Below are 24763 nucleotides of genomic sequence, written 5' to 3'. Positions count from 1 at the left end.
GTCAAAAAAATGTGTTACCAGTGGAACAGAGGCTATGTAGCCTCTAGCAGGAGTTTTTCTGCATAAGGAGTATGGAAAGAGTAGACAATATAAACAATATACCTACTTCATCTTCCCAAACCAGGATGTGCCCACTAGTATGTAGTGAGGCTAGCCTTCAACCTCTGCTTAAGTTTTCCAGCCTCTGCTTCTTTCCCGTCCAATGGGATCTGTCAGTCCTACCATGTTTATACTTCACTTGCATTCTTTTTTCCTGCTAGAATGAACTAGTTTGATATTTAATTTACTTTAAATCTTCATCCTTTGTTACAATAGATGCCTAATCCCCTTAGACTCATGGATCAGAAAACAGGATGTAGTGGCGGTGGACTTGGGAATCTGCTTCTAATACACTCCCTAGGTGATTCTTGCACACATCAAAGTCTGAAAACCACCACTGTATTCTAAGGTAAAGCTGATAAACTTATCTTGTTAGAAGACTGAAGAAAACTTTCTAAGGGAACTAGTATGTTTTCACTGCAGCTTTTGGGAGATAATGGTAACAATTTTGCGTGTAACTCAGGAAGACTTTAATTCAAGCTGGGAGATGGGGAAGAGGTCATGTCATGATAAGGGGGGAACAATTTGGGGGGCTGATCCAACATTTATGTGACTCTCAAGTTACAATGAAGGGCTTAGTTTCTTCTCAGTTATGTTTTCATACCGATTTGTACTCTGCTGAAAACCACAATGATACTGAGTCTGCAAAGGCAGTTATTCTTTATTAACCTTGCCAGTTTAGAGAAGATAGAAGATAGCAGCTGATGTTTGACACTCCAGAGTGGTTGCAGTGGCTATTGTTATAAATCAGGTTGTCAGCTGTCTGAGTTGGAATGTTGGTATTATATGAAATCATCTCACCATGACATTTAGGGATTTGACAGGTTCTCTTGTATATTTCAAATAATTCAATCCACGTATGAGATGCTTTGTTATACTTTTAAAAAATAAATGTATAGGTGTTTGTTTTGAATAACTTGAGCAAAATTCAAAGAGTTAAATTAGATAAGTATTTACCTGTGAATTATAGATGGCTCCATATCACAAGTTTGTAATTCAGCTGAGAAAGTAAGTGGCAAATAGATGAGGTAGCTACCTAGAAAATAAGCACATGTAATTTTTAATAGTTGGTGGTTCTGTTTTTGGCAACATGGCAGACTAGATGATCTAAAAATGTGCCAGGCGGAATAAGTTGTAGACATCCAAGGTGGCAAAGTAGATAAACACTGTGACTGCTTCTTTCCATGAACACATTAAAATTGCAACTAAATTATAGAATAATCAATCTGGAGAACCATCTGAAGTCTAGCTGAACAGAAGTTTTGTAACTAAGTGTATAAAGAAGAAGCCACATTGAGACAGGTAGGAGGGGCAAAGATGTGAAACAAGCTAACCCCAAAACGCCATTTGGTGGTTGAGAATCAGGAGGGATATCTTAGCCATGGAGGTTCCCCCCAAAGGAGTGAAGGACCCCAGCCCCACACCATGCTCCTCAGCCCAGAGTACTGGTGTGGAAAAAGGAGCACCCATAACATCTGGCTGTGGAAAACAGTGGGGATTCCAATCATCCAGGTTGGGCAGAAGGCTGCGGGAAGCCAGATGTTTTCTTAAAGGGCTTGCACACAGACTCACTCACTTGCAGGCACTTATCCTGGCCTCTGGAAGAGGGATGGTGACTCAGTAGATGTTGGAGGCATATGGGGGTGGCAGATTGAAGTGTATGGTTTCGAGGCAAGGGCTAGAGGACAGTTGTATTTTCCCTCTGTGGTGTCCTTTTCCCATGCAGCTGGCAGGCAGGTGCCATCTTTCCTGTGGTGAGCCCTCCCTCATGCCCATGGGCAAATCTGAATCTGAATCTGAATCTGGTGAGCTCCACTGAGACTGTGCCATAACCAACTCCTCCAATACTGGAGATACTTTATTGGTGAGCAACCAGCCCTGCCCACCTTGCACCCTTTTTTGGAAAACTACCGGAATCTGTGGGCCCCAGGTGGGCAGCGACTGGCCTTGATATGCTCTGAGTCTTTTGCGGGGTAGCCCAAGGCTCAGCATTGGCACCAAACCAGATTTACATTAACTTGGTGACCACAACTCTTTCCACTCTAGTGACTCTCCGAGACCCTGCCTCACCCAATTTGTGTACTGTATGAGGCTTTATCAGTGGCTGAACCTTAAGGAAGCTGGCAGGTGGCAGCAGGTCTTGGTATCCTGGTTTTTTGTGGTGCTACCTCTGGCCTGCTACTGGTGGCAGCTATCATTGGTTTGCAGCGTGGCCTCTCCTACACACCTCCAGGCAGCGACCAACTGTGGATTGCTTTGTAGCTCCTACGAGGTAGTCCCCGGCCACTCACAGGCAGTGGGTGATCTGAATCAGCATCAGAGCCCCTCCCAAGAGGTCCCAATATGAACATACTTGGAAGTTGGCTCTACACCACAGCAGAGCACCACCCAATTAGCCCCACAAGTGGCACACACAAAGGGTGGTCTCAATGGGCACTAGAGCCTACTAAGGTAAATCCCACTCAGGGGGATAAGCCCCCCACAGAGCAGTCCGTAAGCTATGGACATGGCTAATCTCCACAGCCAATCAGCCTGAGGATCAATCCAACCCATTGACATACCATTAGCAATCAAGATTCAACTATAACAGGAGGACACACACAACCCACCCTGGGGGACACTCCTGGAGCACCCAGAGCAGGCGACCAGGGAGACTGTGCCAGTGCCCCACAGGGTACCTACTACATAAGGCCACTGGCCAAGACTGGGAGATACAGCAGATCTACCAAATATACAGAAACAAACACAGAGAAGCCATCAAAATGAGGAAACAAAGAAATATGTCCCAAATGAAAGAACAGGAAAGAACTCCAGAAAAAGAACTAAATGAAATGGAGGTAAGCAAACTACTAGAGACAGAGTTAAAAACAATGGTTATAAGGATGCTCAAGGAACTTAGTGAGAACTTCAACAAATAGATAGCAAGCATAAAAAGGGACATAAAAACCACAAAAAAGAACCAGTCGGAAGTGAAGAATACAATAAGTGAAATGAAGAATGCACTAGAAGGAATCACCAGCAGGCTGGATGAAGCAGAGCATCGCATCAGTGATTTGGAAGACAAGGTAGCAGAAAACACCCAATTAGAATAGCAAAAAGAAAAAAGAATCCAAAAAAATGAAGATAGTTTAAGAGATCTCTGAGAAAACAAAGTTTAACAATATTTGCATCATAGAGATAGCAGAAGAAGAAGAGAGAAAGCAAGGAATTGAGAACCTATTTGAAGAAATCATGGCTGAAAACTTTTCTAACCTGGCAAAGGAAATAGACATACAAGTCCAGGAAGTACAGAGAGCCCCAAACAAGATGAACCCAAACAGGCTCACACCAAAACATGTTATAATTAAAATGCCAAAGGTTAAAGACAGAGAGAATCCTAAAAGCAGCATAGATTTTAAAACAAAAGCTATAACAAAAGACAAGGTAGGATCTAGTAATCCCACTTCTGGGTATTATCTGAAGAAACCCAGGGGTTCTGAGGGGACGTGTGCATCTATATGTTCATTACAGCATTGTTTACAATGGCCAAGATGTGGAGGCAGCCTGGGTGTCTGTTGATGGAAGAATGGATAAAGAGAAGGTGGTTCATATATACATTGGAATATTGATTGGCCATGGAAGGGAATGGGTTCTTGTCATCTGTGGCAGCATGGATGGACCTGGAGGGTACTGAGCTGAGTGGAGTGTCAGAAAAAGAAAGACGATGCAATGTGATTTCATTTGTATGTGGAACCTAAAGAACAAAATAAACAAACAAAACTTAGAGATACAGAAAACATTTCGGTGGCTGCCAGACAGGTGGGAGTTTGGGGGTGTGGGTGAAAAAAGAAGAAGGGATAACAAGCACAAATTGTTAGTTACAAAGTAGTCATGGGGGTGTAGGGTATAGCATAAGGAATATAGTCAATAATATTGTAATAACTGTGTGGTGTCAGATGGGTATTAGATTTGTTGGGGTTATAGATGGGACGGGTTGGGGAGCAGGGTGAAAAATGGGAAGGAATTAAGAAGTACAAATTGGTAGTTACAAAGTAGTCTAGGGGATGTAAAGTAAACAATAGAAAATATAGTCAATAATATGGTAATAACTATGTATAGTGCCAGGTGGGTACAGGTCAGGAGGATCATTTCTTAAATTACATAAATGTCTAACTACTATGCTGTACACCTGAAATTAATATAATATAGTATTGAATGTCAACTATATTGAAAAATTTAAAAAGGAGGGAAAAGATGAATAAGAGGTCCAAATTTCCAGGTATAAAATAAACAAGTTATGGGGATGTAATATACAGCATAGGGAATATAGTCAATAAATAATATTGTGATAGTGTGGTATGGTGTCAGATGGTTATTGGATTTACCTTGGTGATCACTTCTTTAGGCACATAAATGTTGAATAACTATGGTGTACCCCTGAAACTAATATAATATTGTATGTTAGCTATATTTTTAATAAAAAAATCTTAAAATTAAAAAAGATGAATATGTTCTAGAAATCTGTTATATAACAAACATTGTACCTATAGTCAACAATAACGTATAGTACTCTTAAATAATTGTTAAGTGAGTAGATCTTAATTTAAGTGTCCTTATTATAATAAAATAAAGAGGTTTCTCAAAAATGAAATATAATAGGAAATTAAGGATTGAATATACTGACAAAGGAAGACTTGTTGATTGCTTAATATTTTATTTTTATACTTTCATATCTTGAGAGGTAATATTGTTTGGAAATATCAAAACTAGGAATAGTTACATGGCTCTTGAAAATTTATATTTGTGGAAATAAGACACCTATTGTTTGCTTATTCAGAAAAAAAAAATTATACTCAACTCAAGTTTTAGTAACAGCCAACAATGATTGAGTACCTGTTAAGTGGTTGTGAAAGCTAAAGGACATTGTATTCCCATTATCCATTTTACCACTCCCATTTTCCATTTCATAGGGGAGGAAACTAAGGCACAGACAAGTTATGCAACTGGTTCAGTGATACAGAAGTAATTTGCAGATTTGGGCTCTGCACCTATGTGTCTTAGCCACTATAGTATAAGAAACTTGCATACTATGAGACAAGTATTAATACCTAATAAAATCATGTCTTATTGAAAAAAAAAAGTGCCAGCTGTAAAATACTTGGACATGCTGAATAAAATAAACTAGGCATTCACTTAAGTGGTTGGATAAGTTCACAAGGATGTAAGACCTATCACCAGAAACTAAAAACAAACCAGAAACTAGACTTGGCTTTCAATCACTTTGGGTTTGGGATTTGAATTTATACTGTGTAGTGTGGGAACCCTCAAACTGAGAAATTAACACAAAATTCTTTTTTGTAGAATTCTTTTTTGTAGATGAAAAATATTTTTTGGAGGGGCACATCCTTATCCCTGGCAGTAAGGAATTCCCATGGAAAATACCCTACCAGACATGATCCAAAATTCAAAATGACGAAACTCATGAGGTAATCTACCCTGAGTATGAGAAGCAGACACGTCAAACAACAAGGCTAGAAACCCCTCCTCCTCTAGAAATTCAAATAACATTATCCCTCAGCAAGTCTAAAATAAGTACATGTAAAATGATTGAAAATATAAAATGGGATTGAAAACATGAGAAACCAAATTTATACTGTTATATCTATATAATGCATTATATATTACACTATACAGTATAAATGCACAGTGATCTAGTAGTTTAGAGAATAAAGAGAACTGCAGGAAATATTGGTATTATACCTTGAATAACACTTGATGCTAAAATGTTGACAAGAGGGAACTTTGTTGTAGGAACATTACTTCTTTCAAGATATCTGTTAGATATTAAAAATCAATGGCACCATAGCAACTTGAAAAATAAATGTCCCTATAAAATATAACACATTAACCTCTGAGGGTGAGGTTTTAATTGAAATCATGACCAACACAGATATGGCTAATGACACATAATTACGTCTTTATTCAGAAAAGCTAAGATAGATGCAATTTGTAAATTAAATTATATGAAACAAAATAGAAGTTGCCAAGCAACACACCTCCTGAAAACATAAACAGAATGCTGCAAAACTATCTTTTAATAAGGCAGTTAAATTCATCATGGTTAAAATCATGTCAGTGACATAGGATTCTTTTTGCTTGCTCAGTGATAACATAAAATCACCGAAGGAGAAATGTGTTAGGTTTAGTAAAGCAAGTGAGAAATAATTGCATTTCACTAGTAGAATGTGATATGATGGGAATCAAATGTTATCTACTTTAGATTTGATCTCAATTAATGAAAAATGAATGCTATATAAATCACCAAAGAAATGGATTTTTCCCAAGGATGATGAACTTCGTTAAAAATACTGCCCCCACCCCCTTATTTTTATCATTGACATATAAACTATAAGGCCAACATTGTCCCATTCTTGCCAATTGTTTTTAATGTAATGTGTTGAGGCCAATAGGCTGTCAGGTGTCAACTTTCTAAAGATCATGTTCCATGTGGGAAAATGTGCAGTGCGCTTGTAGCAGAAAGGGAACTGTTTATTCCCTGAATTACGTGGTTGCCTCAGACTTCTTAAACTTAATCTCTTCGCAAGCTAGTAGCTGACTCACTTTTTGCCAAAGTTCCTTTGTCAGAGTAGAATGAAATATAAAAGCTGTCAACTAAATTTTGACAGTAATAACTACATGTAGCCTTTTTTGTGGCTCTGGGTCCAATCTTTCATCTAAACTCTCTGTTCTATTGTAGCTATTCATAGAAGTCTATTTTGCTTATTTTCATACAGTCTACCATTTAACGTAATGAGTTCATATTATAGTCAGTTGAAAAAGAACTTGGAATTTCTGTTATTGTTTTCTTTGCTATCGTTCATTCTCCTTTACCAATCTCCTACGTACTATGAGCCCAGATGGAGGCGAAATAGAAAGATAGCACACATTAAATCTCTATCTATAAAAGAATGGTCACCCTGAGAATTCCTGTTATAATTTCTATGATTTTCTTTACCAGACAAAACAAGTTATAACAAAAATGCCAGATGATATAGTCTTGGAATTTTCAATCATAATCAGTGAAAATGGCCGTGATGATTTTGAATAAAATGTTTAAATATATTGTGTGAAATTTGAGACGAAAAGTTCAGTTATTACATTTGAATTAAGTACACAAAATATCTAAGTTTATATTAGAAGTAAATACTTTTCACATGGCTTTAATGTTTAGAAATAACTATGAGTTATTATCAAAATGTTTATTTTTTTGAACCATGAAATTTAACTTTGGTTTCCATTTGGGATTTTTCCATATGTGTGTCACTTGTGAAAAATTTTAAGTTAAAAAAAAAAGTCAAGCAGTTACTAGATTGGTAAAAAAATAAGCCTGAAGTATGATTTATACATTCTTTAATTTTTAGGTTGACTTATATGGGAAACTCTGAAACCAAGAGAAATTATTGTAAATTAAGGAGGGGACTTCGTAATGTATATTGGCTATGTGCATTTCACCCTTTCCAGGGAATGCCCAGAATGAGCATTCTGCATAAGCAAAATTGCTGCCCTTAATTTGAAAATTTCTCTGGAGGAAAATTATTATTCTTTAAACAAATTTCAAGCTTAACTTTTTAGTTTTTTCTGTAGTCACATCGTCTTAAGTATCTAGAATATTTTATAGTTTTGATTGTGGTTGAGTAGATACATATTTTTGAACCAATATTTAGGATGTCACTATAGATAACTAAGCCTATCTGTTTAGAATTGTGCTAATTTATCATCTAATCAATTAAAGAATAATTGTCTAATTACTTTAAGAGTAATGACTAATAACCTTTCAATAAATATTTATTGAACACATACTATTCCTAAATTATTTAAATGTATCCATCAATATTTTAAAATGATTTTTGCATCGGTATTCATCAGAGATATTGGTCTGTAGTTTTCTTTTTTTGTGCTGTCCTTACCAGGTTTTGGTATCAGGGTAAGGGGGGTGGGGGTGGGAGATGAAGGTAAGGGGGATCAAATATATGGTGATGGAAGGAGAACTGACTCTGGGTGATGAACACACAATGGGATTTATAGATGATGTAATACAGAATTGTACACCTGAAATCTATGTAATTTTACTAACAATTGTCACCCCAATAAATTTAATAAAAAAAAATTTAAAATGAGTGTACATGTATAAGCATGAATGTGTGTGAGTGTGCATGTGTACTTCTGTATACGTGTGTATATATGTGATAGGCACATAGCTACTTACAATTTTAGTAACATTTGTGTTTGTCTTCATGCTTAAAACATGAATTTATAGGCAAATATTTTCTCTTGGCTCATGGAATTAGCGATCATGTAGGCAATGGAACGTGATTAAAATCATATAGAACAAGAAAAAATGATCACTGAATTTGGGACATAGACAAGGAACTGTTTATGCAATTGACATTGGGCATGAGATAATTAGAATGTCAAGGATACGTCACAGAAAAAACTGGGAAGTCACTGCAGAAGAGGTGTCTGAGTGTTAGATGTTAAGAGCTGGTGTGCTTTTTTGTCTCCTAAGGTAATTTCTGTGTAGTTAGACATTCGTTAATGCTGTGCCCCAATTTATTAAATGAGTTTGTTAATAGTGCAGGTAACTCATGGGATTTGCTATAAGAAATATGCATCCATTATATGAGCATGTTTTCACTGATTTATGGGGCTTAGATCCTCTCTATGGAATATGCAAGCTCTTCTCTGAAGCCAGTCTAGGTAGTCAGTTGCTTCCAGAGAAGCATGTTCTTACTGCTGGAATATGAAGTCCTTCTTTGTTTTCTAATGGAGTATTTGTCATAGAGGATGGAAAAATGAGGTATGAAGGGAAGGTTTACAGGGCTAGGTGAGTTACTTTATTTTCTTTTTAAAATCAAATGTTACAATATCATCTTTATGTGTTATTTTCTACTTTTGCTGCAGAATGTTTAACAGAAATATCTGTGGGCATGTGAATATAGCAACTTAAATTACACTATAATGGGACTAGAGTTGAAAATATATGCACATAATTTAATTTACTTTTCATTCTTAAAGCAAAATTTATGAGAACATCTAGACATTCTAGGAAATATTGATAGGATTTTACTTCAGGCTTTTCAAAGGACAGTAATTATTTTTTGCACAAAACGTAGAGAATAGATGAACAATCAGGAATAATGATGACCTCTTACGACATCAGTAGATAACAGGTTTTTTTGTTTTTTGTTTTGATGTTGCTTTAGAAGTTATAACAGGCTAATATAGGCTGAAAAGGCATATGATGTGCAGGAGCAGGTTAGGGTGTAACTAATACGGGCTCAGGTAAGAAGCTGCCATGCATTACTAATGAGAGACTCAGCCAAAGGGTTGCTTGCAAGTTCTAAAGCTTCAGATGCTGTATGTAGTTAGAAAGACGGGAATCCCTTTATGAGTTACTTTATTACAAAGTTATATTTATAAGAATTTGAGTACTCTACAGATACGCATCCTTCTAAGATGCCATCATAGTAAAAACCAACAATTTGGTTACATTTCAGGGAGAAAGTCTACACTGAAATGAACATTGTGAGAAAACTCAATTTAATGATACCTTGGAGTATATTCTTGCTTCATATACTGCTGTTTTCGTTACAAGGTAAGAACTCATGTACAATTTTCACCTTATTTTATTGTATTTCAGTTTCTCTTGTAACTGATAGGAATAGTTTCCTCTTACACTGTAAAGAACTTTGATGTCATTAGAATAAACATATATACTAAATGACAGCCAGATCATCTTTTTAAAAATTCTTAATAATGTAGATAATTTGGGACTCTTAGTTCTTGTTTTCAGTCTTTTCTTTAAATGTTAAAATCATACATTTATTATGATATGCAATTGTGCTGAAAGAAGCTCTGATCCTAACTCTCTTCTGAAAGATGATTTAAAATAGTTGTTGGTGTAATTTAAACATATGGAAAATTTTATAATAAATAAAGAGATATTGAGTTTTTCAACTTTCTTCATGCCAGTAACCCAAAGAACAGTAAAAAGATGTCTTAAGAAGGACTTTAACGTTTGGTGCTAAGAATTGATTTTTAATTATTTTAGTAGCCATTTTATTTATAAATTAATTTTTATAACATATTTTTATGGGGAAAGCATTGATTTACATTTGCTTGTTAGTTTCTCATCCCTGAAAAGGACTGTATATTTTGGAGCTTGCAGGGGAAAGAGAGAGAAATTACTGAAGTATAAAAGACTAGAGAGGTCACAGGTGCTATCTTTTAATCCTACTAGTGACTGAAATTCCAAGGAGAAAATGTCATAGAAAGTTGAGAGCTGGAGTGGACTTTGGAGGTGACCACCATTATTTTGTGATGTGTATGGTAGCTTAAGCTTAGCATTTACTAAGGGTAAGACCAAGAGGGCCACTTGGATCTCTGATTCCAAGTTGGGTGCTTGTTCTACTGTATCCTGTCTCTGTGTAAATCTAGGTACACTGCTCCTTCTTTCTGGGTTACCAGTCACTCTGATGTCTCACAGGGAATTTGCTGGTCAAAATCCTTTAGAAGACGCAAAATAACTAACAGGAAAACTCAGTCCAAGTTTTTGAATTTAGGTTAAAGTGATCTGTTTAATAATCAGAATATGTGACCAAGATGTTTGTATATATATTTTTTATTCTTACATATATTCATCTCTGGCAGGATATATTTGTGCATCATCCATCTTGACAGAAACATCCAAGTGAGTATTTCTTGTCCTTTATGTCCTCTAACACACAAAGTTAATAAGAATTGCAGCAGATAACTATATGTGTTTATAAAACAATAAATGAAATATTTTACAAAATTAGGGCATAATATGTAGTTCTTCAGAATATTTCCATAAATTAAAATTATCAGCCATTCAGGTCATATTTATGGAGCAACAATATTTCCTTTTACTATAATTTTACAGGGAGTTCTGGTGGTGTCCAAAGACTGTATATGCTGAGGGGAAATTACTTGCACTTTGAAGATTTATAAAGAAGTTATACTCAATAATTTCCCCTTTTATATTGTTATTATCGAAGTACATTGCACTTTACAATTACAAGTACATTGCTGATTACAAATGTACTGCATCTTAACATAGAGTAAAGCATTTTTTAAAGATAAAAAGAATAAAATTGTTCTAGCAGTAAATAATGAAAATCATTTTTTGGACTAAACTGATCTGCTTAGTGAAAAACAGAATTCTATTCAATTGATCCTGAAAAATCACAGTATGATGTATTTATTCACATTAATGCTGATCTCCCCTTTATAACATGGAAAAGGAGTGAATTAAATATTATGCTTGAAAAAAATAAATGTGCTCTTGGCGAATACTTATCTCAGCAGTTTTACGAAGTCATGTGGAGAAAAACATCATGAGTATCGGCACTACAATATTACACTATTTTGTTTATTTCTCTATCTTGAAGTTCCTTCCTAAAATTCAGTTTACATCAGAGACTGGAGAGATTTGGGGACACTCTTGAATTTTGTAAAATGAGAAAGCTCCACCACCCAAATCTAACCCCTCCAAAAGGGGGAGGGGGACTTTTAAAATGTTAAACCAAGAAAGACCTCTTTGATAAAGTGATGGAAATCAGGAGGAAAACACCAGCTCTCTCTTGGGAAAGGCTTGTTCAGGTTGCCTTGGGCCCTTTGACTATACAAGTTCTTTTTGTTTTCTTCCAGAAACGGGTTTAATGAAAATCGACAGAAAAGAGCTCTTTTAGCAGCACAGGTAGGTTATGCCTCAGATGGAGAGAGATGGAGAGAAATAATCCATTCTGTTTCGGGACTCTGCTGTCACTTCAACAATGAGACCTTTGTGGAGGGGAATGAAATGCTAAAAACAAGACAGGAAGGAGGAGGAAGAGGCCAAGTAACTTCTCTACGTCTTTTCTGCGACCCTCAAATTCATGCTCAGTTCACATTTATTTGTTTATAGTCAAATGCTTTTTTTGCTATTCACCTCAGTTTCCTACCGATAGGCTCACAACATTGGTGGAAGATTTAATCTCATCTACTTGCCAGAAAATTTCAGTGGGTTTAAAAATTAAGCACAATATTAGTTAGGACAATGACAATAGAACAAATACAACCACACAGGACAGAGAAAGGTGTAAATGATCTGAGTTAAATACTGCAAAAGGGCATCAGAGATTCCCTGGTGTCCTGACAAACAGCTTTCATATTGTCTGATAAATCTAAATTACAGGCACTTCTGGAGAGGCAACCTCTTTTTTTTTTGGAGGGATGGGATAGCACTGAACTTGAGGAGGTTTTTTTGCTGCCTGGGTCCCTTTATATAAAGGATATTGGATAACATAATTGCAAGATCTTCAAACTATGGTTGGAATGTTCAAATGGATGGGTTTTAAAGAGCATTTCTCTGTAAAAGATAGATGGCAAAATAGAGAATCCTAACTTAAAGGCTTTTTCTTTTTTTTTTTTTTGGAAAGTAATATGATTTGAGTATTTATATAGCAAATAGCTTATATATTCAAGGAGGCCTTTGTCAAATGCTGAAATGTAATCAATTTCTGCTAGCATTTTTTGGTAAATACCTGAATTTTTATGTTTTTTGGTGTTAATTATAGAGAATTGAAGACAGATTTAATACGCTGTTGTGACAATTTAGAAGACAGAACTAAGAGCAGAGATCAATTTTGAACTAGAATGGGTAAAGGATTATCTATGGAATGGAAATTCTTTTAAAAAGAGTTTTGTGTATTTAAGTGCATACATATCATGTGAATTGGTTAAAATGATTTTTTTCTGAGAAATTTTAAGTACATTTGCCAGTAGACCATATTAACCGCAAAAAGACATCAGCATGACTTAGTTGAAAATCCGATTTTGAGAAAAAACTGTGTTCTGGTGAACCCAGTAGATTGAAGAACCTGTGAGATATACCCTAATGTTGTCACATGAAGTGACCTATTGATGGAGTTATTGTCCATTACTATTGTCCATTTAGATATCTTTAGAATTTGTATAATTTACTCCAAAGCAGTTACATTACTACCTCCCGTTTGTTAATAAGAGAGGAATGCACTTACCTTGTCTTGATTTTCCTTTTAGAGAAACTGAAGAGCAGGACACTTTCTTCAGTCTTTTATTTCCTGTAGCTAGAGAATATGCATCAAAATTATTTAATATTTGAAGACATTTTAAAAGAAGAAATGTTAAAGAAGGGCAATGAGGTCAGAATCATTGTTTAGGATTGAAATTTCATGTTATAAGGCCATGCTTGTTCACAGATTCACTCCCCTGCTCTAGGAAGACAGAACCCTGATGGATAGATATCTGTATAAGTAAGGATTCAGAAATATGTGAGCAATGAGATGAACAATGAGCAAAGAAAGGGTAGACACAGATTTCTCTCAATGGTGTATTTGTTCACTGCAGTGATTTCTCATCTAAAGACTGTATTTCTCTGTGCTTCTCACCCTCCTGTGGAGATGTAATCAGCAAGGAGGAAGAATGGGCTGTTCTTTTTTATCACTATGTGAATATATGTACCCACTGCTTGGAATCTATTTGCATTTGCATTACACTTCAAAATTCTTCTCCTGAAAGCAGGGGCTGAGACATAGTCTTAGATACAGGTAATTTATTTGGGTTGTGCAGGGAGGGAGAGAAAAAAGTGAGACAAGAAAGGGAGAAAATCCAATATAGCTGAGTTAATGAGGGACTTCCTCCTTTAGACATCTCGGGCTTAGTCTTGTTGGGGTCCCTCTGAGGAGCTGTCTAAAATGTGTTGGAGAATTGTTTCTCCAAGGGATGGGGAATACTGGGGTGCTCATCTACCAACTTCTATCTCTCCTTGGTTGAGGATAGCCTTAAATCCCCTGAAAGGCACTTTCTGTGTTCTGTCCTGCTTGGATTCTGTCCTCAGGCAGAGATAGAAAGTAACCAGTGTTTGAAGTTGGAGGGTCTCCATGTGCACAGAAATCCAGATGCAGGTGAAGTCAGAGGTGATCTGAGAGGATGTGGGGAGGGGTAGCTACAGAACTTTTTTTTTTTCTTTTCCAATCTTTTTTTTTTAGTCATGGTTCTAAACAGCCTGGGGAGGCAGATCACACACATCTGAATAATGTCTATTTTCAGTTTAGTTGGTTTTTTGATGACATCCAGGGATCATGCTAGAAATATAAACATGAATAGCAGTGCTCGTTACGTAGAAACTCAATGTCTAATGGAGGTAGACCTGTAAAGAAGTCATTTCTGTGTAACTTGTTCATTGAATAGAAGACACCATCAAATTTTGCCATTATTTATAAGACATAAAAATTAAAAATACAATTTTAAATGTAAGTGCCATTCTGAACTCAGATCTGCTAAAAAATTAAAAACTATGTGTCATGTCTTAGCATTGGTGAAATGTTGTAGCATGCTGCATGGAATGCTGTGATAGGATGCTGTGGTTACCAGGAGACTGGGATGCTAGGCAGTCATACCTAGTTATGCTGGGTAGTGAGAGGATATGGAGCAAAAGACAAGTTACATATTCTTGCCTTAGTTTAGTATTATCCATTGTATTCAGTTTTTGCCTAAGAACAAAAATAGGTAACATGTTTATAACCCTTATTATGTGCATTGGCACTATTCTTGGTGCTTTATTTATCCCATCTCATTTAATCCTCACAGTGCTGTGAGGCCATTACTGTTATTTCATTTTATAGATTGGAAAACTGAGGCTGAGAGGGTTAAATGATTGGTTCAAGGTTATAAGCTGGTATGAGGTAGAGTTGGTCACTGTACACTTTTAGTGAGCATCAGAGATGATTCATTGGAGCCAAAGTAAGAAGATTTTGGTGCCCAGTAATATTGGTGGTTGTGTTAGATTTAGGCCAGTAGAAATAATATGGCTGAAGAGAGAATAAAACTTGTTGTCTTGGAGGAATCAAGGTCACAGACTATGGTGAGTCTGACTTAGTTTGAAGAGAGAGGAAAGAGCAAAAAGGGGAGATGAAACAGTGAGGATAAAACCCAGGAGGAATGAAAGCAGGAAACAATGAACTTGGAACCATGGAGTTTAGAAAGGAGTCTTGAATTGGTGAGTGTGGGAGTTCTTTTATCTGGCATGGGGCAGGTTTGACTGTTAAAAGAAAAAGTACTGTGTTAGAAAATGCCAAAATAAAACTTTGCACGTAGCAAGGAGACCAGAATATGTAGAGAAAGGACTCTGTACTTGAGATCACATTCCTTATCCGCCTTTCTTCTTATCCTTCCCCTTCCCAATTTTTCTAACATCCTCTGGTACTCTATTTGACAATTATGTAGCAAATACTGGGTGAATGCAAAAATGCTATTGGAAAGGACATTGCCCTAGACCATAAACATAATTAGCATTGAGTTGGAATAAAAATCTGTAATTGATTAGTTTTAGTAATCCACAATTATTTGCTACTAATCTATACAGTGTTTCCCTGAATATAAGACCTAGCTGGACAATCAGCTCTAATGTGTCTTTTAGAGCAAAACTTAATATAAGACCTGGTCTTGTTTTACTATAATATAAGACCCAGTCTTATATACTATACTATACTATACTATACTGTAATACAATATAATGTAATACCGGGTCTTATATTAATTTTTGCCCCAAAAGACACATTAGAGCTGATTGGCCGGCTAGATCTTATTTTTGGGGAAACAGGGCATTGACCTTTAAAGATCTTAAGGTTTTATCTGGGTTGCTTAGATTGATATAAATCTCTTTCTTGCTAATTTTCTCTGTGTGAGGCACTATGCTGGAATCTTTACATATGTTGTTTTATTTATTGTTATAACTATACAATGAAGTATCAGGTACCATTGTTCCCATTTTGCAGATAAGTTAAAGGATGTGCTAAGAGTTTAAGAAACTTGCCTGAGAGTAAGTAATGCCAGAATCAGGACTCTAGTCCAGGTCTGTCTGATTTTCTAACTCATGCTTGTAACTACTACCCTAAAGTGCCTTGTGGTCTATAAAAATATATTTAAATATTCTATGAATGTTAAGTGTCAGCTCTTTGGGGAGTGAGGGTGACACTCACACTGCAGCAGCAGAAGCTTCTGTGGATGATGTCTTCACAGATGGGTCTGCAGGCAGTGGGGACATCATCATTGGTTCATTGGCCCCATTAGTTTTCACCAGACCCATCCACGCTTGGAGTATCAGAGAACTGCTATTTCTGCAGGCAGAGCAGTCAGTTAATACAAAAATTAGACTCCAGCCAGGCTCTTTTCCAAGGAGGATAGGGAAGCAGAAGAACTGAGGTCAGAGAGGATAAAGAACTTGTCAAAGTCATAGATGAGGCAAACCCACAACCCCTGAGGAGGTATTTCTGCCTCATCAAGTTTGCCTCTCTAATCAAAGGAAATAGAAAGTCAGTATGTTATAATTTCTGTATTTGTAGTTATTTTTCAGATTTTCTAATTTGCTTGTTTGTTTGGCTTGAATTAAATAATCCACCTCATTTGAATTCTTATTTCTCTTTCAAAGTTTGAAGCAACTTCTCCACGATATTTCTTCCATGAAGCTATTAATTGGGGTGAGAGCAAGATAAAAGGTCAGTGCTACATCTATGTGTTTGTATTTGTTTTCTCAAAAGGGGATATATTGAATTAAGTCTTTATTACTTCCCTATAATGGATGAAGGGAACTGAGCCAGGGTGGTAATAATACTTAGTAATAGTTTAGGTTCACTTCACATAGAAATTGTAATTATTTTTGGAAATAAACAGGGTTAAATACTTAGAGAAAGCTGATAACTACATGACCAGGAGAGATATCACTGGTATCAGAAACTTTATTTTCTACAGCAATTACTTGCTCCCTGATCCCTCGACATCTTATTTTTGTTTATCAATTTCCCATTTCCATTAAGCAGAATGCTGACCGTAGTTTGAAATTTGAGTTTTTCATTGTAAATAACAAGGATTTCTGACTATTTTTGGCTTGGTGTTTGTTTTCAGGAGAATAAGGAGAGCTATAAATGTTTGAAGGAGATACATTTGTTTAAATATTTAGGCATTTATTCATTGGAAAAATGCAAAATTGTGATATGAGATAAAATTTAAAGACAGTTTTGTGCCTTAGGGAAGAAAGACTGCATTTAAGTTTATGGAAAACATTCTTGTTTTTACCTGTATTTATGATCAAAGTTGAAACAGCTCATTTTTCTTCAGCTAAGATATCCCACTTAGAGAGTTGTCCATTTTTAAAGGTAAAGAGAACATTTAGATCAATTGGTCTTAAGGTGGAAGGATAATAGGATTTCCTAATTCTTGCCTTTGGCAGAACTATGGTTAAATTACTGCAGTTAAGATAAGTGCCTTCATGACCTTAACATATTCCAGGAGGTCCAATCTTTAGTAATATCTTATATTGACTCAAAGATACCCTCTAGTTCTCTTGATGTGTTACTTAAGTCCTCCTTGCTTGAGTTTTGCCAGTTGCCTCTTGTCCTCTCCTTATTAGAAGAAAAATTTTCACTGTGATTCATCTGTGTTTTTAAAACTCATGCAGGAGCTCATAGTTTCTTGCTTCCTCTTTTCAACATAACCCTTAGGGGCGATTTTTCCTTCCATGAAAGAAAGAATATTTTTGGTGATGACCAGCAGTGACTTCGGCTTCTGTCCCAGTAGAATTAAATACAAGTCAGAAAAAAATGCATCATTTGTAATTGAGCCCGAGGATTAATGCACAAACTTCAAATGAAATGCTTAATCATTCTCTTACAAAATGGGAGTTTCCTTTTGAGTTTTATACTCTGCCTGATCCCTCTAGCTAATGATGGACGCTATTCTTCAATAGAGCACTTGCTCCTGGGGAAGAAACCCCTTGGACAAGCATCCTGTGCCAAACTCCATCAGCGCCATCATCTGCAGCTTGTATAGTTCTGGTTCTCATCATCTGGGACAGGGATTCCTTACATGGGAACTTGACCTTTCAATTGCTTGAAGGAGGCTAACCTTTGCTCTCAGAGTAGTTTGAGATGTGAAAGCCTGTCTTTCTTGTTTCACAGCACACATAATGAAATGAGCTAGATAAAGACTTGATGGGCTTAATTCTTTAGCTCATCAGGGCAAGAGACCCAGGGTTCTGTTTGAATTAATAGTAGTAACAGTTAGTCCAAGCTAAATCTTGACATATTATGTTTATTAAGAACTGATGCACGCCAGGAGATAACACTTTTTTTTTTTTTCTCCTCAGGTTCTTGTCCTCATGAATGCCTTAACGGAGCTTTCTGTTCCAAGACTGGTACATGTGACTGTCAAATATTTCAGGCACTTGGGACAAGGTGCCAGATTGGTAAGTTTCAGGAATACTTACGAGAGAATTACAAGATGCTGAAGAAAACATAAGGGCATAATTTGCTGTATACTGTTCATCCATGGAGTTGGAACAATCATATTGTATATTAACTTGAGTGCTCACAATTCATTCCCAGTAATTCAGAAACAATGTAAAAGAAAATAGATATGCCCACTTTCCTTTTTCACTTACCTCTACTATTTCCTCAAGCATTTTCTTCCACTGTAGGTGGTACTACTCCATTAAAACCAGGATCTCATTCATCTCTCTTTTGCTTGATAAATGAGATTTATTATTTGGAGCCACACATTCTTTTTGACTTTGAATTAATTGGACAGTCTGTAAATAAAATAGAAATAGTATTGGCAACTCTTCAAAGCAGAGGGTTCTTAAAAAATGTTTTTACCCACAGTGTCTAGGTTAGGATCCTATGTCAATAATTATCAATAAATATTCATTTGCGTGATGAGTATTTATTGAGCATCTGCTAGATCCCAGGCTAGGCACTGGGGATATGATAGTGAATAATATAGACATGTTCCAATTCTCCTGGAGATTACAATCTAGAGGAGGGGACTAACACAACAGAGAAGACTGTGTGAACAATAAATCAGTGTGTTTTTTTCCTAAAAGGGCCAAAGTTGTCCAAGACTAAATTTAAGTAAAAATTATGCTCCCTAATATTTAGTGGGTATTAAAATATTTTACAAATATTGAGTGCTCAATAAATGTCATTGATATTCACATTATTCTAAAGGGAAGAATCTAAGAAATCAAAATAGAACAGAGGGCTATCCACAAAGGTAAGAAGAGACGTGGCATGAAGAGACGAAGGCATGAAGAAAATAAGAGATGAAGTTATATGATTTAAGACAAACATTGCCTAAAATTTGGCCAGTTTGAGGTTTTAAATTCCAGCATAGCTTGGATGACTAATGGTCCCCATCTTTATAAATATAAACATTGTTTTTTGGCTGGTCAGTGGTTATTTTTCCCTGGGTTCTATTACAATATTGTTGTAAAAATTATGGAGACTAGAACACTCATGCTGCTTAGGCTAATTTTAGGACATTCAGTGGTAACATTTTCTTTCCTGAGCCATTATATTGCTTTATCATTATCATCTTTTACTGTATCATTCTTCCTACTTTTCCTTTCTTCCAGAGTCTTCTTTGGAAATGAAAATTACAGAAATTTCTAACATAAATCCTTTCTTCAGAACAACTTGGAGACCATGTTTTTCTTCAGGAGAGTTTAATAGTTTTGAGAGAAACTAGTAATTTTATGTTAGTTATTTCTTCCTGTGGTATTGACCACCAAGAAGAAAATATTTATTTTAATGAAATAGAATTACTTTCCATGACCGAACCTTGTCAGAAACAGGTGTAATTTATTTTATTCTACTAAGTATCATCCTATTTCTTTTCAGTGCCAAACATGGGCAATGGCAGAGATGGGATTTGCAAAACCTGGGGACAGTACCACTTTGAAACTTTTGATGGCATCTACTATTATTTCCCAGGAAACTGTTCTTACATATTTGCAAAGGACTGTGGTAATTTGGAGCCTCAGTACACTGTATGGGTAAGTGTTCCTAGGGCATAATTAACTTAAAAAATTATTTCTGGTGATGTCTGTATCTTTAAACTATTGGACAAATGATAGAAAATATGTAATAATCATAGCACAAATACCTAGGGCTCTGACTGGGGAAGGAGAGTGGTTGGTTCTTAACGGAATGGATAAAATTTGCAGCTATATTAAGTATAGTTCTATTGAGATGGGACCTAAGACTGGGAGAAGGCGGGTTTGAATCCATGTGGGAGAGACTTATAGGCAATGCAGAAATGTCTACATGTCAGAATATCAACTCCAGTTGATGTCTCTATTCTTCAGGTTTTATTTGATCATTTTGAAGAGGAGGTGGGTCCAGGCACCTACCATATTACTCATATATGGTTCCTTTTTGGCACTTCCACTGTGATGCAACCTGGCTCAATTTTTAAAAAGGGCACCTCTCAGAATGAACCTGAGGTTGGCATATATAAAATGGAGAACATGAATTACAGAAGCACGGACTAGAGGATATGGATATGGCAGCTAATTGCTACCACATGATTGAGCTCAGAAAGTTTGTTTTAGTTTCAGAGTTCTTGTTTCAAAAGAGTTCTTAGGAGATATCTCAAAATATAAACTGCAGAGTGGCTGTAGGTGAAGTGAGGAAGTCAAGCCCCTCTTTCCCTGCCCATTGGCTTCACCTGGATTTCCCGGAAACTTAAATCACACCCAGGAGATTGCTTTGCTGTCCTGTTCAAAAGCCAAACTCTCCACAGCTATGATTTGTTGGAATCTCTGTTTTCTTTTTCCTTTCTAACTCACATTGGAGTGGTCTAAATTTCTTTCCTCTCCTAGGTGAGGCCCATATTTCAAAGTGGGCACATATTAAAAAGCTTTCCAAGAACAACAAATCTTTATGACCCAGGAAGGAAATGAAGTCTACTGAAAGTTAAATTATGGGGCAAAAAAGCAAAAAATTAGAGGTCTCTTTAGACAGGAGAGTTAGTGAAATACACCGTTGGTACTTACAGGGCTCCTGTTCCCAGTCCCCTGTTGTTCTTTCCTCCGGCACTCTCTGGCTGGGTTTGTCATTCCTGACTCCTTCATTGAAATGTTCTTGTCCAGTGTCTCATCCTTTTTGAGGACTAAGGTGTCAACTTGATAATCTATCCTTTGATAATAACACACAATGCTGAACTGTGCTTCCAGAGTTAATAGATGTTGTTTCTACTTGGCCCTCTTTTGGTTGGTTGAATTTGCATCCAAACCAACAAATCCATTTATTTTAAATATCATCCTTTCCCTGGTTATAGAAGTAGTTCACTTCATTTGTGAAAAATTAGAAAACTTTAGAGAAGTCTAAAAATAATACTAGCATGACCAGTCAAGAGTGACTATTCCTAATGGCTACGTATATTTCTCTCTGGATTTTATACACAATTATAATATTAAAATCATACTATGTATAATTTTCTGTCCTATATTTTCACCTAATATTATATCAAGTACTTTCTTCCATGTCAAATATCCTTGACACACACAAACTGCATTAGCTGTATTTGTTCCAACTTATGGAATACTCAAATTATTTAACTATGCCGTGTTTTAGAAATTTAGGTTTAAAAAATATTTTTAAATTATGGTTGACATACAATATTATATTAGTTTCAGGTGTGCAACACAGTAGTTAGACATTTTGACTAAGTGATCACCCCAATAAATCCAGTATACATTTGACACTATATGTAGTTATTACAAGACTACTGACTCTATTCCCATGCTATACACTACTTCCCCATAACTATTTTGTAACTACCACTTTGTACCTTTTAATCCCCTCCCCCTTAACCCATCCCACCTTCTGAATCCAGCAACCATCAAAATGCTTTCTGTATTTATGAGCTTGTTTCTGTTTTGTTTATTTGTTTATCCTGTTCTCTAGAGTCCACATACAAGTGAACTCATACAACATTTGTCTTTCTCTTGTCTGACTTCCTCTGCTCAGCACAATATGCTTTCCCTTTACTTTCAGTCTGTGTCTTTTGATCTGAAGTGAGTCTCTTGTGGGCAGAATTTTATGGTCTTGTTTACTTACCCATTCTTAACCACCATATGTTTTGATTGGAGTATTAAATCCATTTACATTTAAAGTAATTGTTGATAGATATGTAGCTATTGCCATTTTATAATTCATAATTTTGATCTTTTTTTTTCTTCCTGTCTTAAAGGAGTCCCTCTAACATTCTTTGTGGTACTGGTTTAGTGGTGATGAACTCCTTTAGCTTTTTCTTGTCTAAGAAGCTCTATCTGTCCGATTTTATATGATAGTGTTATTGGGTAGAGTACCATTCGTTGTAGATCCTAACTTTTAATCACTTTGAATATTTCCTGCCAATCCCTTCTGGCCTGCAAACTTTCTGTTGAGAAATCAGCTTACAGTCTCATGGGAGCTCCCTTGTAGGTAACTAACTGCTTTTCTCTTGCTGCTTTTAAGATTCTCTCCTTGTTTTTAACCTTTGCCGTTTTAATTATAATGCGTCTTGGTGTGGGTTTGTCTGTTTGGGACTCTGCACTTCCTGGGCCTGTACGTCTATTTCCTTCACCAGGTTAAGAAAGTTTTCAGTAATTTTTTCTTCAAATAGGTTTTCAATTGTTTGCTCTCTCTTTTATCCTTCTGGTATCTCTATAATGTGAATGTTATTATACTTGATGTTGTCCCAGAGGGACCTCAGTTTTTTGGATTATTGTTTCTTTTTGCTGTTCTGATTGGATATTTTCTGCTACCTTATCTTACAAATCTCTCATTTGATTCTCTGCTTCATCTAATCTACTGTTGATTCCCTCTAACGTATTCTTCATTTCTATTATTGCACTCTTCATTTCTGACTGGTTCTTTTTTATGTTTTCTATCTCCATTTTTGTGTTTTCCAGCTCTTTGTTGAAGTTCTCATTGAGATCACCGAACATCCTATAACCAGTGTTTTGAACTCTGTCTAGTAGATTGCTTGTCTCCATTTTATTTAGCTCTTTTTCTGTTCTTTCATTTGGGACATGTTTATTTGTTTCCCCTTACTAGCAGCCTCCTGTGTTTGTTTTTATGTATTAGGTAGAGCTGCTATGGTTCCTAGTCTTAGAGTGGTTTCATGTAGTAGGTGTCCTTTGGGGCCCAGTGACACAGTCTCCCTGGTCACTTGAGCCTGGTGCTCCAGGTATGTCCCTTGTGTGGGTTGTGTTTGTCCTTGTTCTGTAGTTGAGCCATGGTTGCTATTTACACATCAATGGGAGGGATTGACCCTCAGGTTGACTGGTTGTGAGGACTGGCTTTGACTATAGTGGAGAAGCTGTTGTTCAGGGACTGACCCTATGGATCAGGATTTGCTTTAGCAGGGCTCTGGTGCCTGCCCAGTCTGCCCTTCAGGTGTGTCTTTTGTGGAAGTGGGTGGGTGATGCTCTGGTGTTGTCTGAAGCTGGCCACCAGGAGTGTTTGTTCTGGGGCCTCTTGGGAGGGAATCTGTTGCAGGCCAAGGTCAGCCACTGCCTGTGCCCTGCCCAGAGCCTCTTGGTATGAACTACAAAGTGATCTGCAGATGGTTGCCAGTTGTGCTGAATGTTCAGGTGCCTGTGAGAGGCTAAGCGGCCACTGTGCCTGCTTTGGGGCTATTCAGCATATGAGGCCAGATTCTGCTTTTTGGGGGTTTATGAACATTTTAGTTCATAGCATGAGCCAAGACAGACTGTTTGTATGGAAAAGCCACTGGAAGTGGCTTGGGGGGACCTCAAGTTGGGGAGGAGGGGCAGGGTTTCAGGGAATTACCAGGGCAGAGCAAACAGTGTTAGTCAGGCTGATGGAGACTCAGATCTGGCAGCCACCTGTACATGTAGGCTGGATAGAGGGAGGGCTCAGTAAAGAAACAATGGCTTCTGCCAGCACTTTTGTCTTGGAGAAAGCTGCCCCTCTAGACCTTGCCTTGAAGCCAGACAATTTAGTTCCTCCCTATGTGTTCCTGGCACCTTTCAATCTGCTGCCCCAGTGCTGGAGCTCAGAGTGAGTGAGTCCATCAATGAGTAAGTGTGAATAGGCCCTTTAAGAGGAGTGCCTGGGTGAGTCTCAATGATATTTGTTCTGTAGTTGATGTGGTCGTGAGAGGAGACAAGCACACATTTACCTGCTCTGCCATCTTGACCTTTAAAAGATATATTGATAAACATCTTTATGCTTATATTTTGAATACCCCTGATTCTTTTCTTTTTTCTTTAAGCTCAGCTTTATTTTTATGAAAGTAATGCATGTACATAGTTTAAAAATTTCATCAAGGCAGATTGTATTTCCCTGAAAATAAGACGAGGTCTTATATTAATTTTCGCTCCAAAAGACACATTAGGGCTTATATTCGGGGGATGTCATCCTGAAAAATCATGCTAAAGCTTATTTTCTGGTTAGGTCTTATTTTTGGGGAATCATGGTAGAAAGAAAAAGCAATAGCCCATGCCTTCCTTTACAGCCCCAGATGAAGTCTGGCTCCCCCAAAATAATTATTTCACCTTTTTCACCTGTTTCTTCTGGCTTTTATTTTGCATGTCATTTATTTTTAAAAGTTAGGTCTTAATCTTTCACTTCCGACTATGGAAAATTAGGAAACATTTCATCCATCTTCCTTGAGAATTTCGTTCTTTTGTCTCCTGTATTGGTTTCTCTGTTTCCTGGATCCCATGAAGTATCTAATGATTCTTGAACTTTACTCAAACTTGAGAGATAGTCCCTAAAAAGCTTATTGGATTCTT

General features: G+C 36.7%; 1 protein-coding gene across 2 annotated transcripts in view; it reads left to right on the top strand.

Annotated features, from left to right (window-relative positions):
• The first annotated feature begins 9458 nt into the window (after positions 1–9458).
• OTOGL (otogelin like) overlaps positions 9459–24763 on the top strand; it is a 142526-nt gene continuing 127221 nt past the window's right edge. The window contains exons 1-6 of one of the 2 annotated variants that reach the window (XM_019751251.2): positions 9459–9733; positions 10789–10828; positions 11809–11857; positions 16610–16676; positions 18323–18421; positions 19854–20008. In XM_019751251.2, coding sequence (XP_019606810.2) covers positions 9655–9733; positions 10789–10828; positions 11809–11857; positions 16610–16676; positions 18323–18421; positions 19854–20008 — 489 coding nt within the window. In that variant the 5' untranslated portion in view covers positions 9459–9654. Of the gene's footprint in view, positions 9734–10788; positions 10829–11808; positions 11858–16246; positions 16494–16609; positions 16677–18322; positions 18422–19853; positions 20009–24763 lie in introns of those variants that run through there. The other variant, XM_074325364.1, reaches the window with a different exon arrangement.

This window comes from Rhinolophus sinicus, linkage group LG02, assembly GCF_036562045.2.
Source record: "Rhinolophus sinicus isolate RSC01 linkage group LG02, ASM3656204v1, whole genome shotgun sequence".
In the NCBI taxonomy this organism is placed as follows: domain Eukaryota; kingdom Metazoa; phylum Chordata; class Mammalia; order Chiroptera; family Rhinolophidae; genus Rhinolophus; species Rhinolophus sinicus.
Note: the sequence above shows the minus strand (reverse complement) of the source record. Positions and strands in the feature narration are given on the sequence as shown.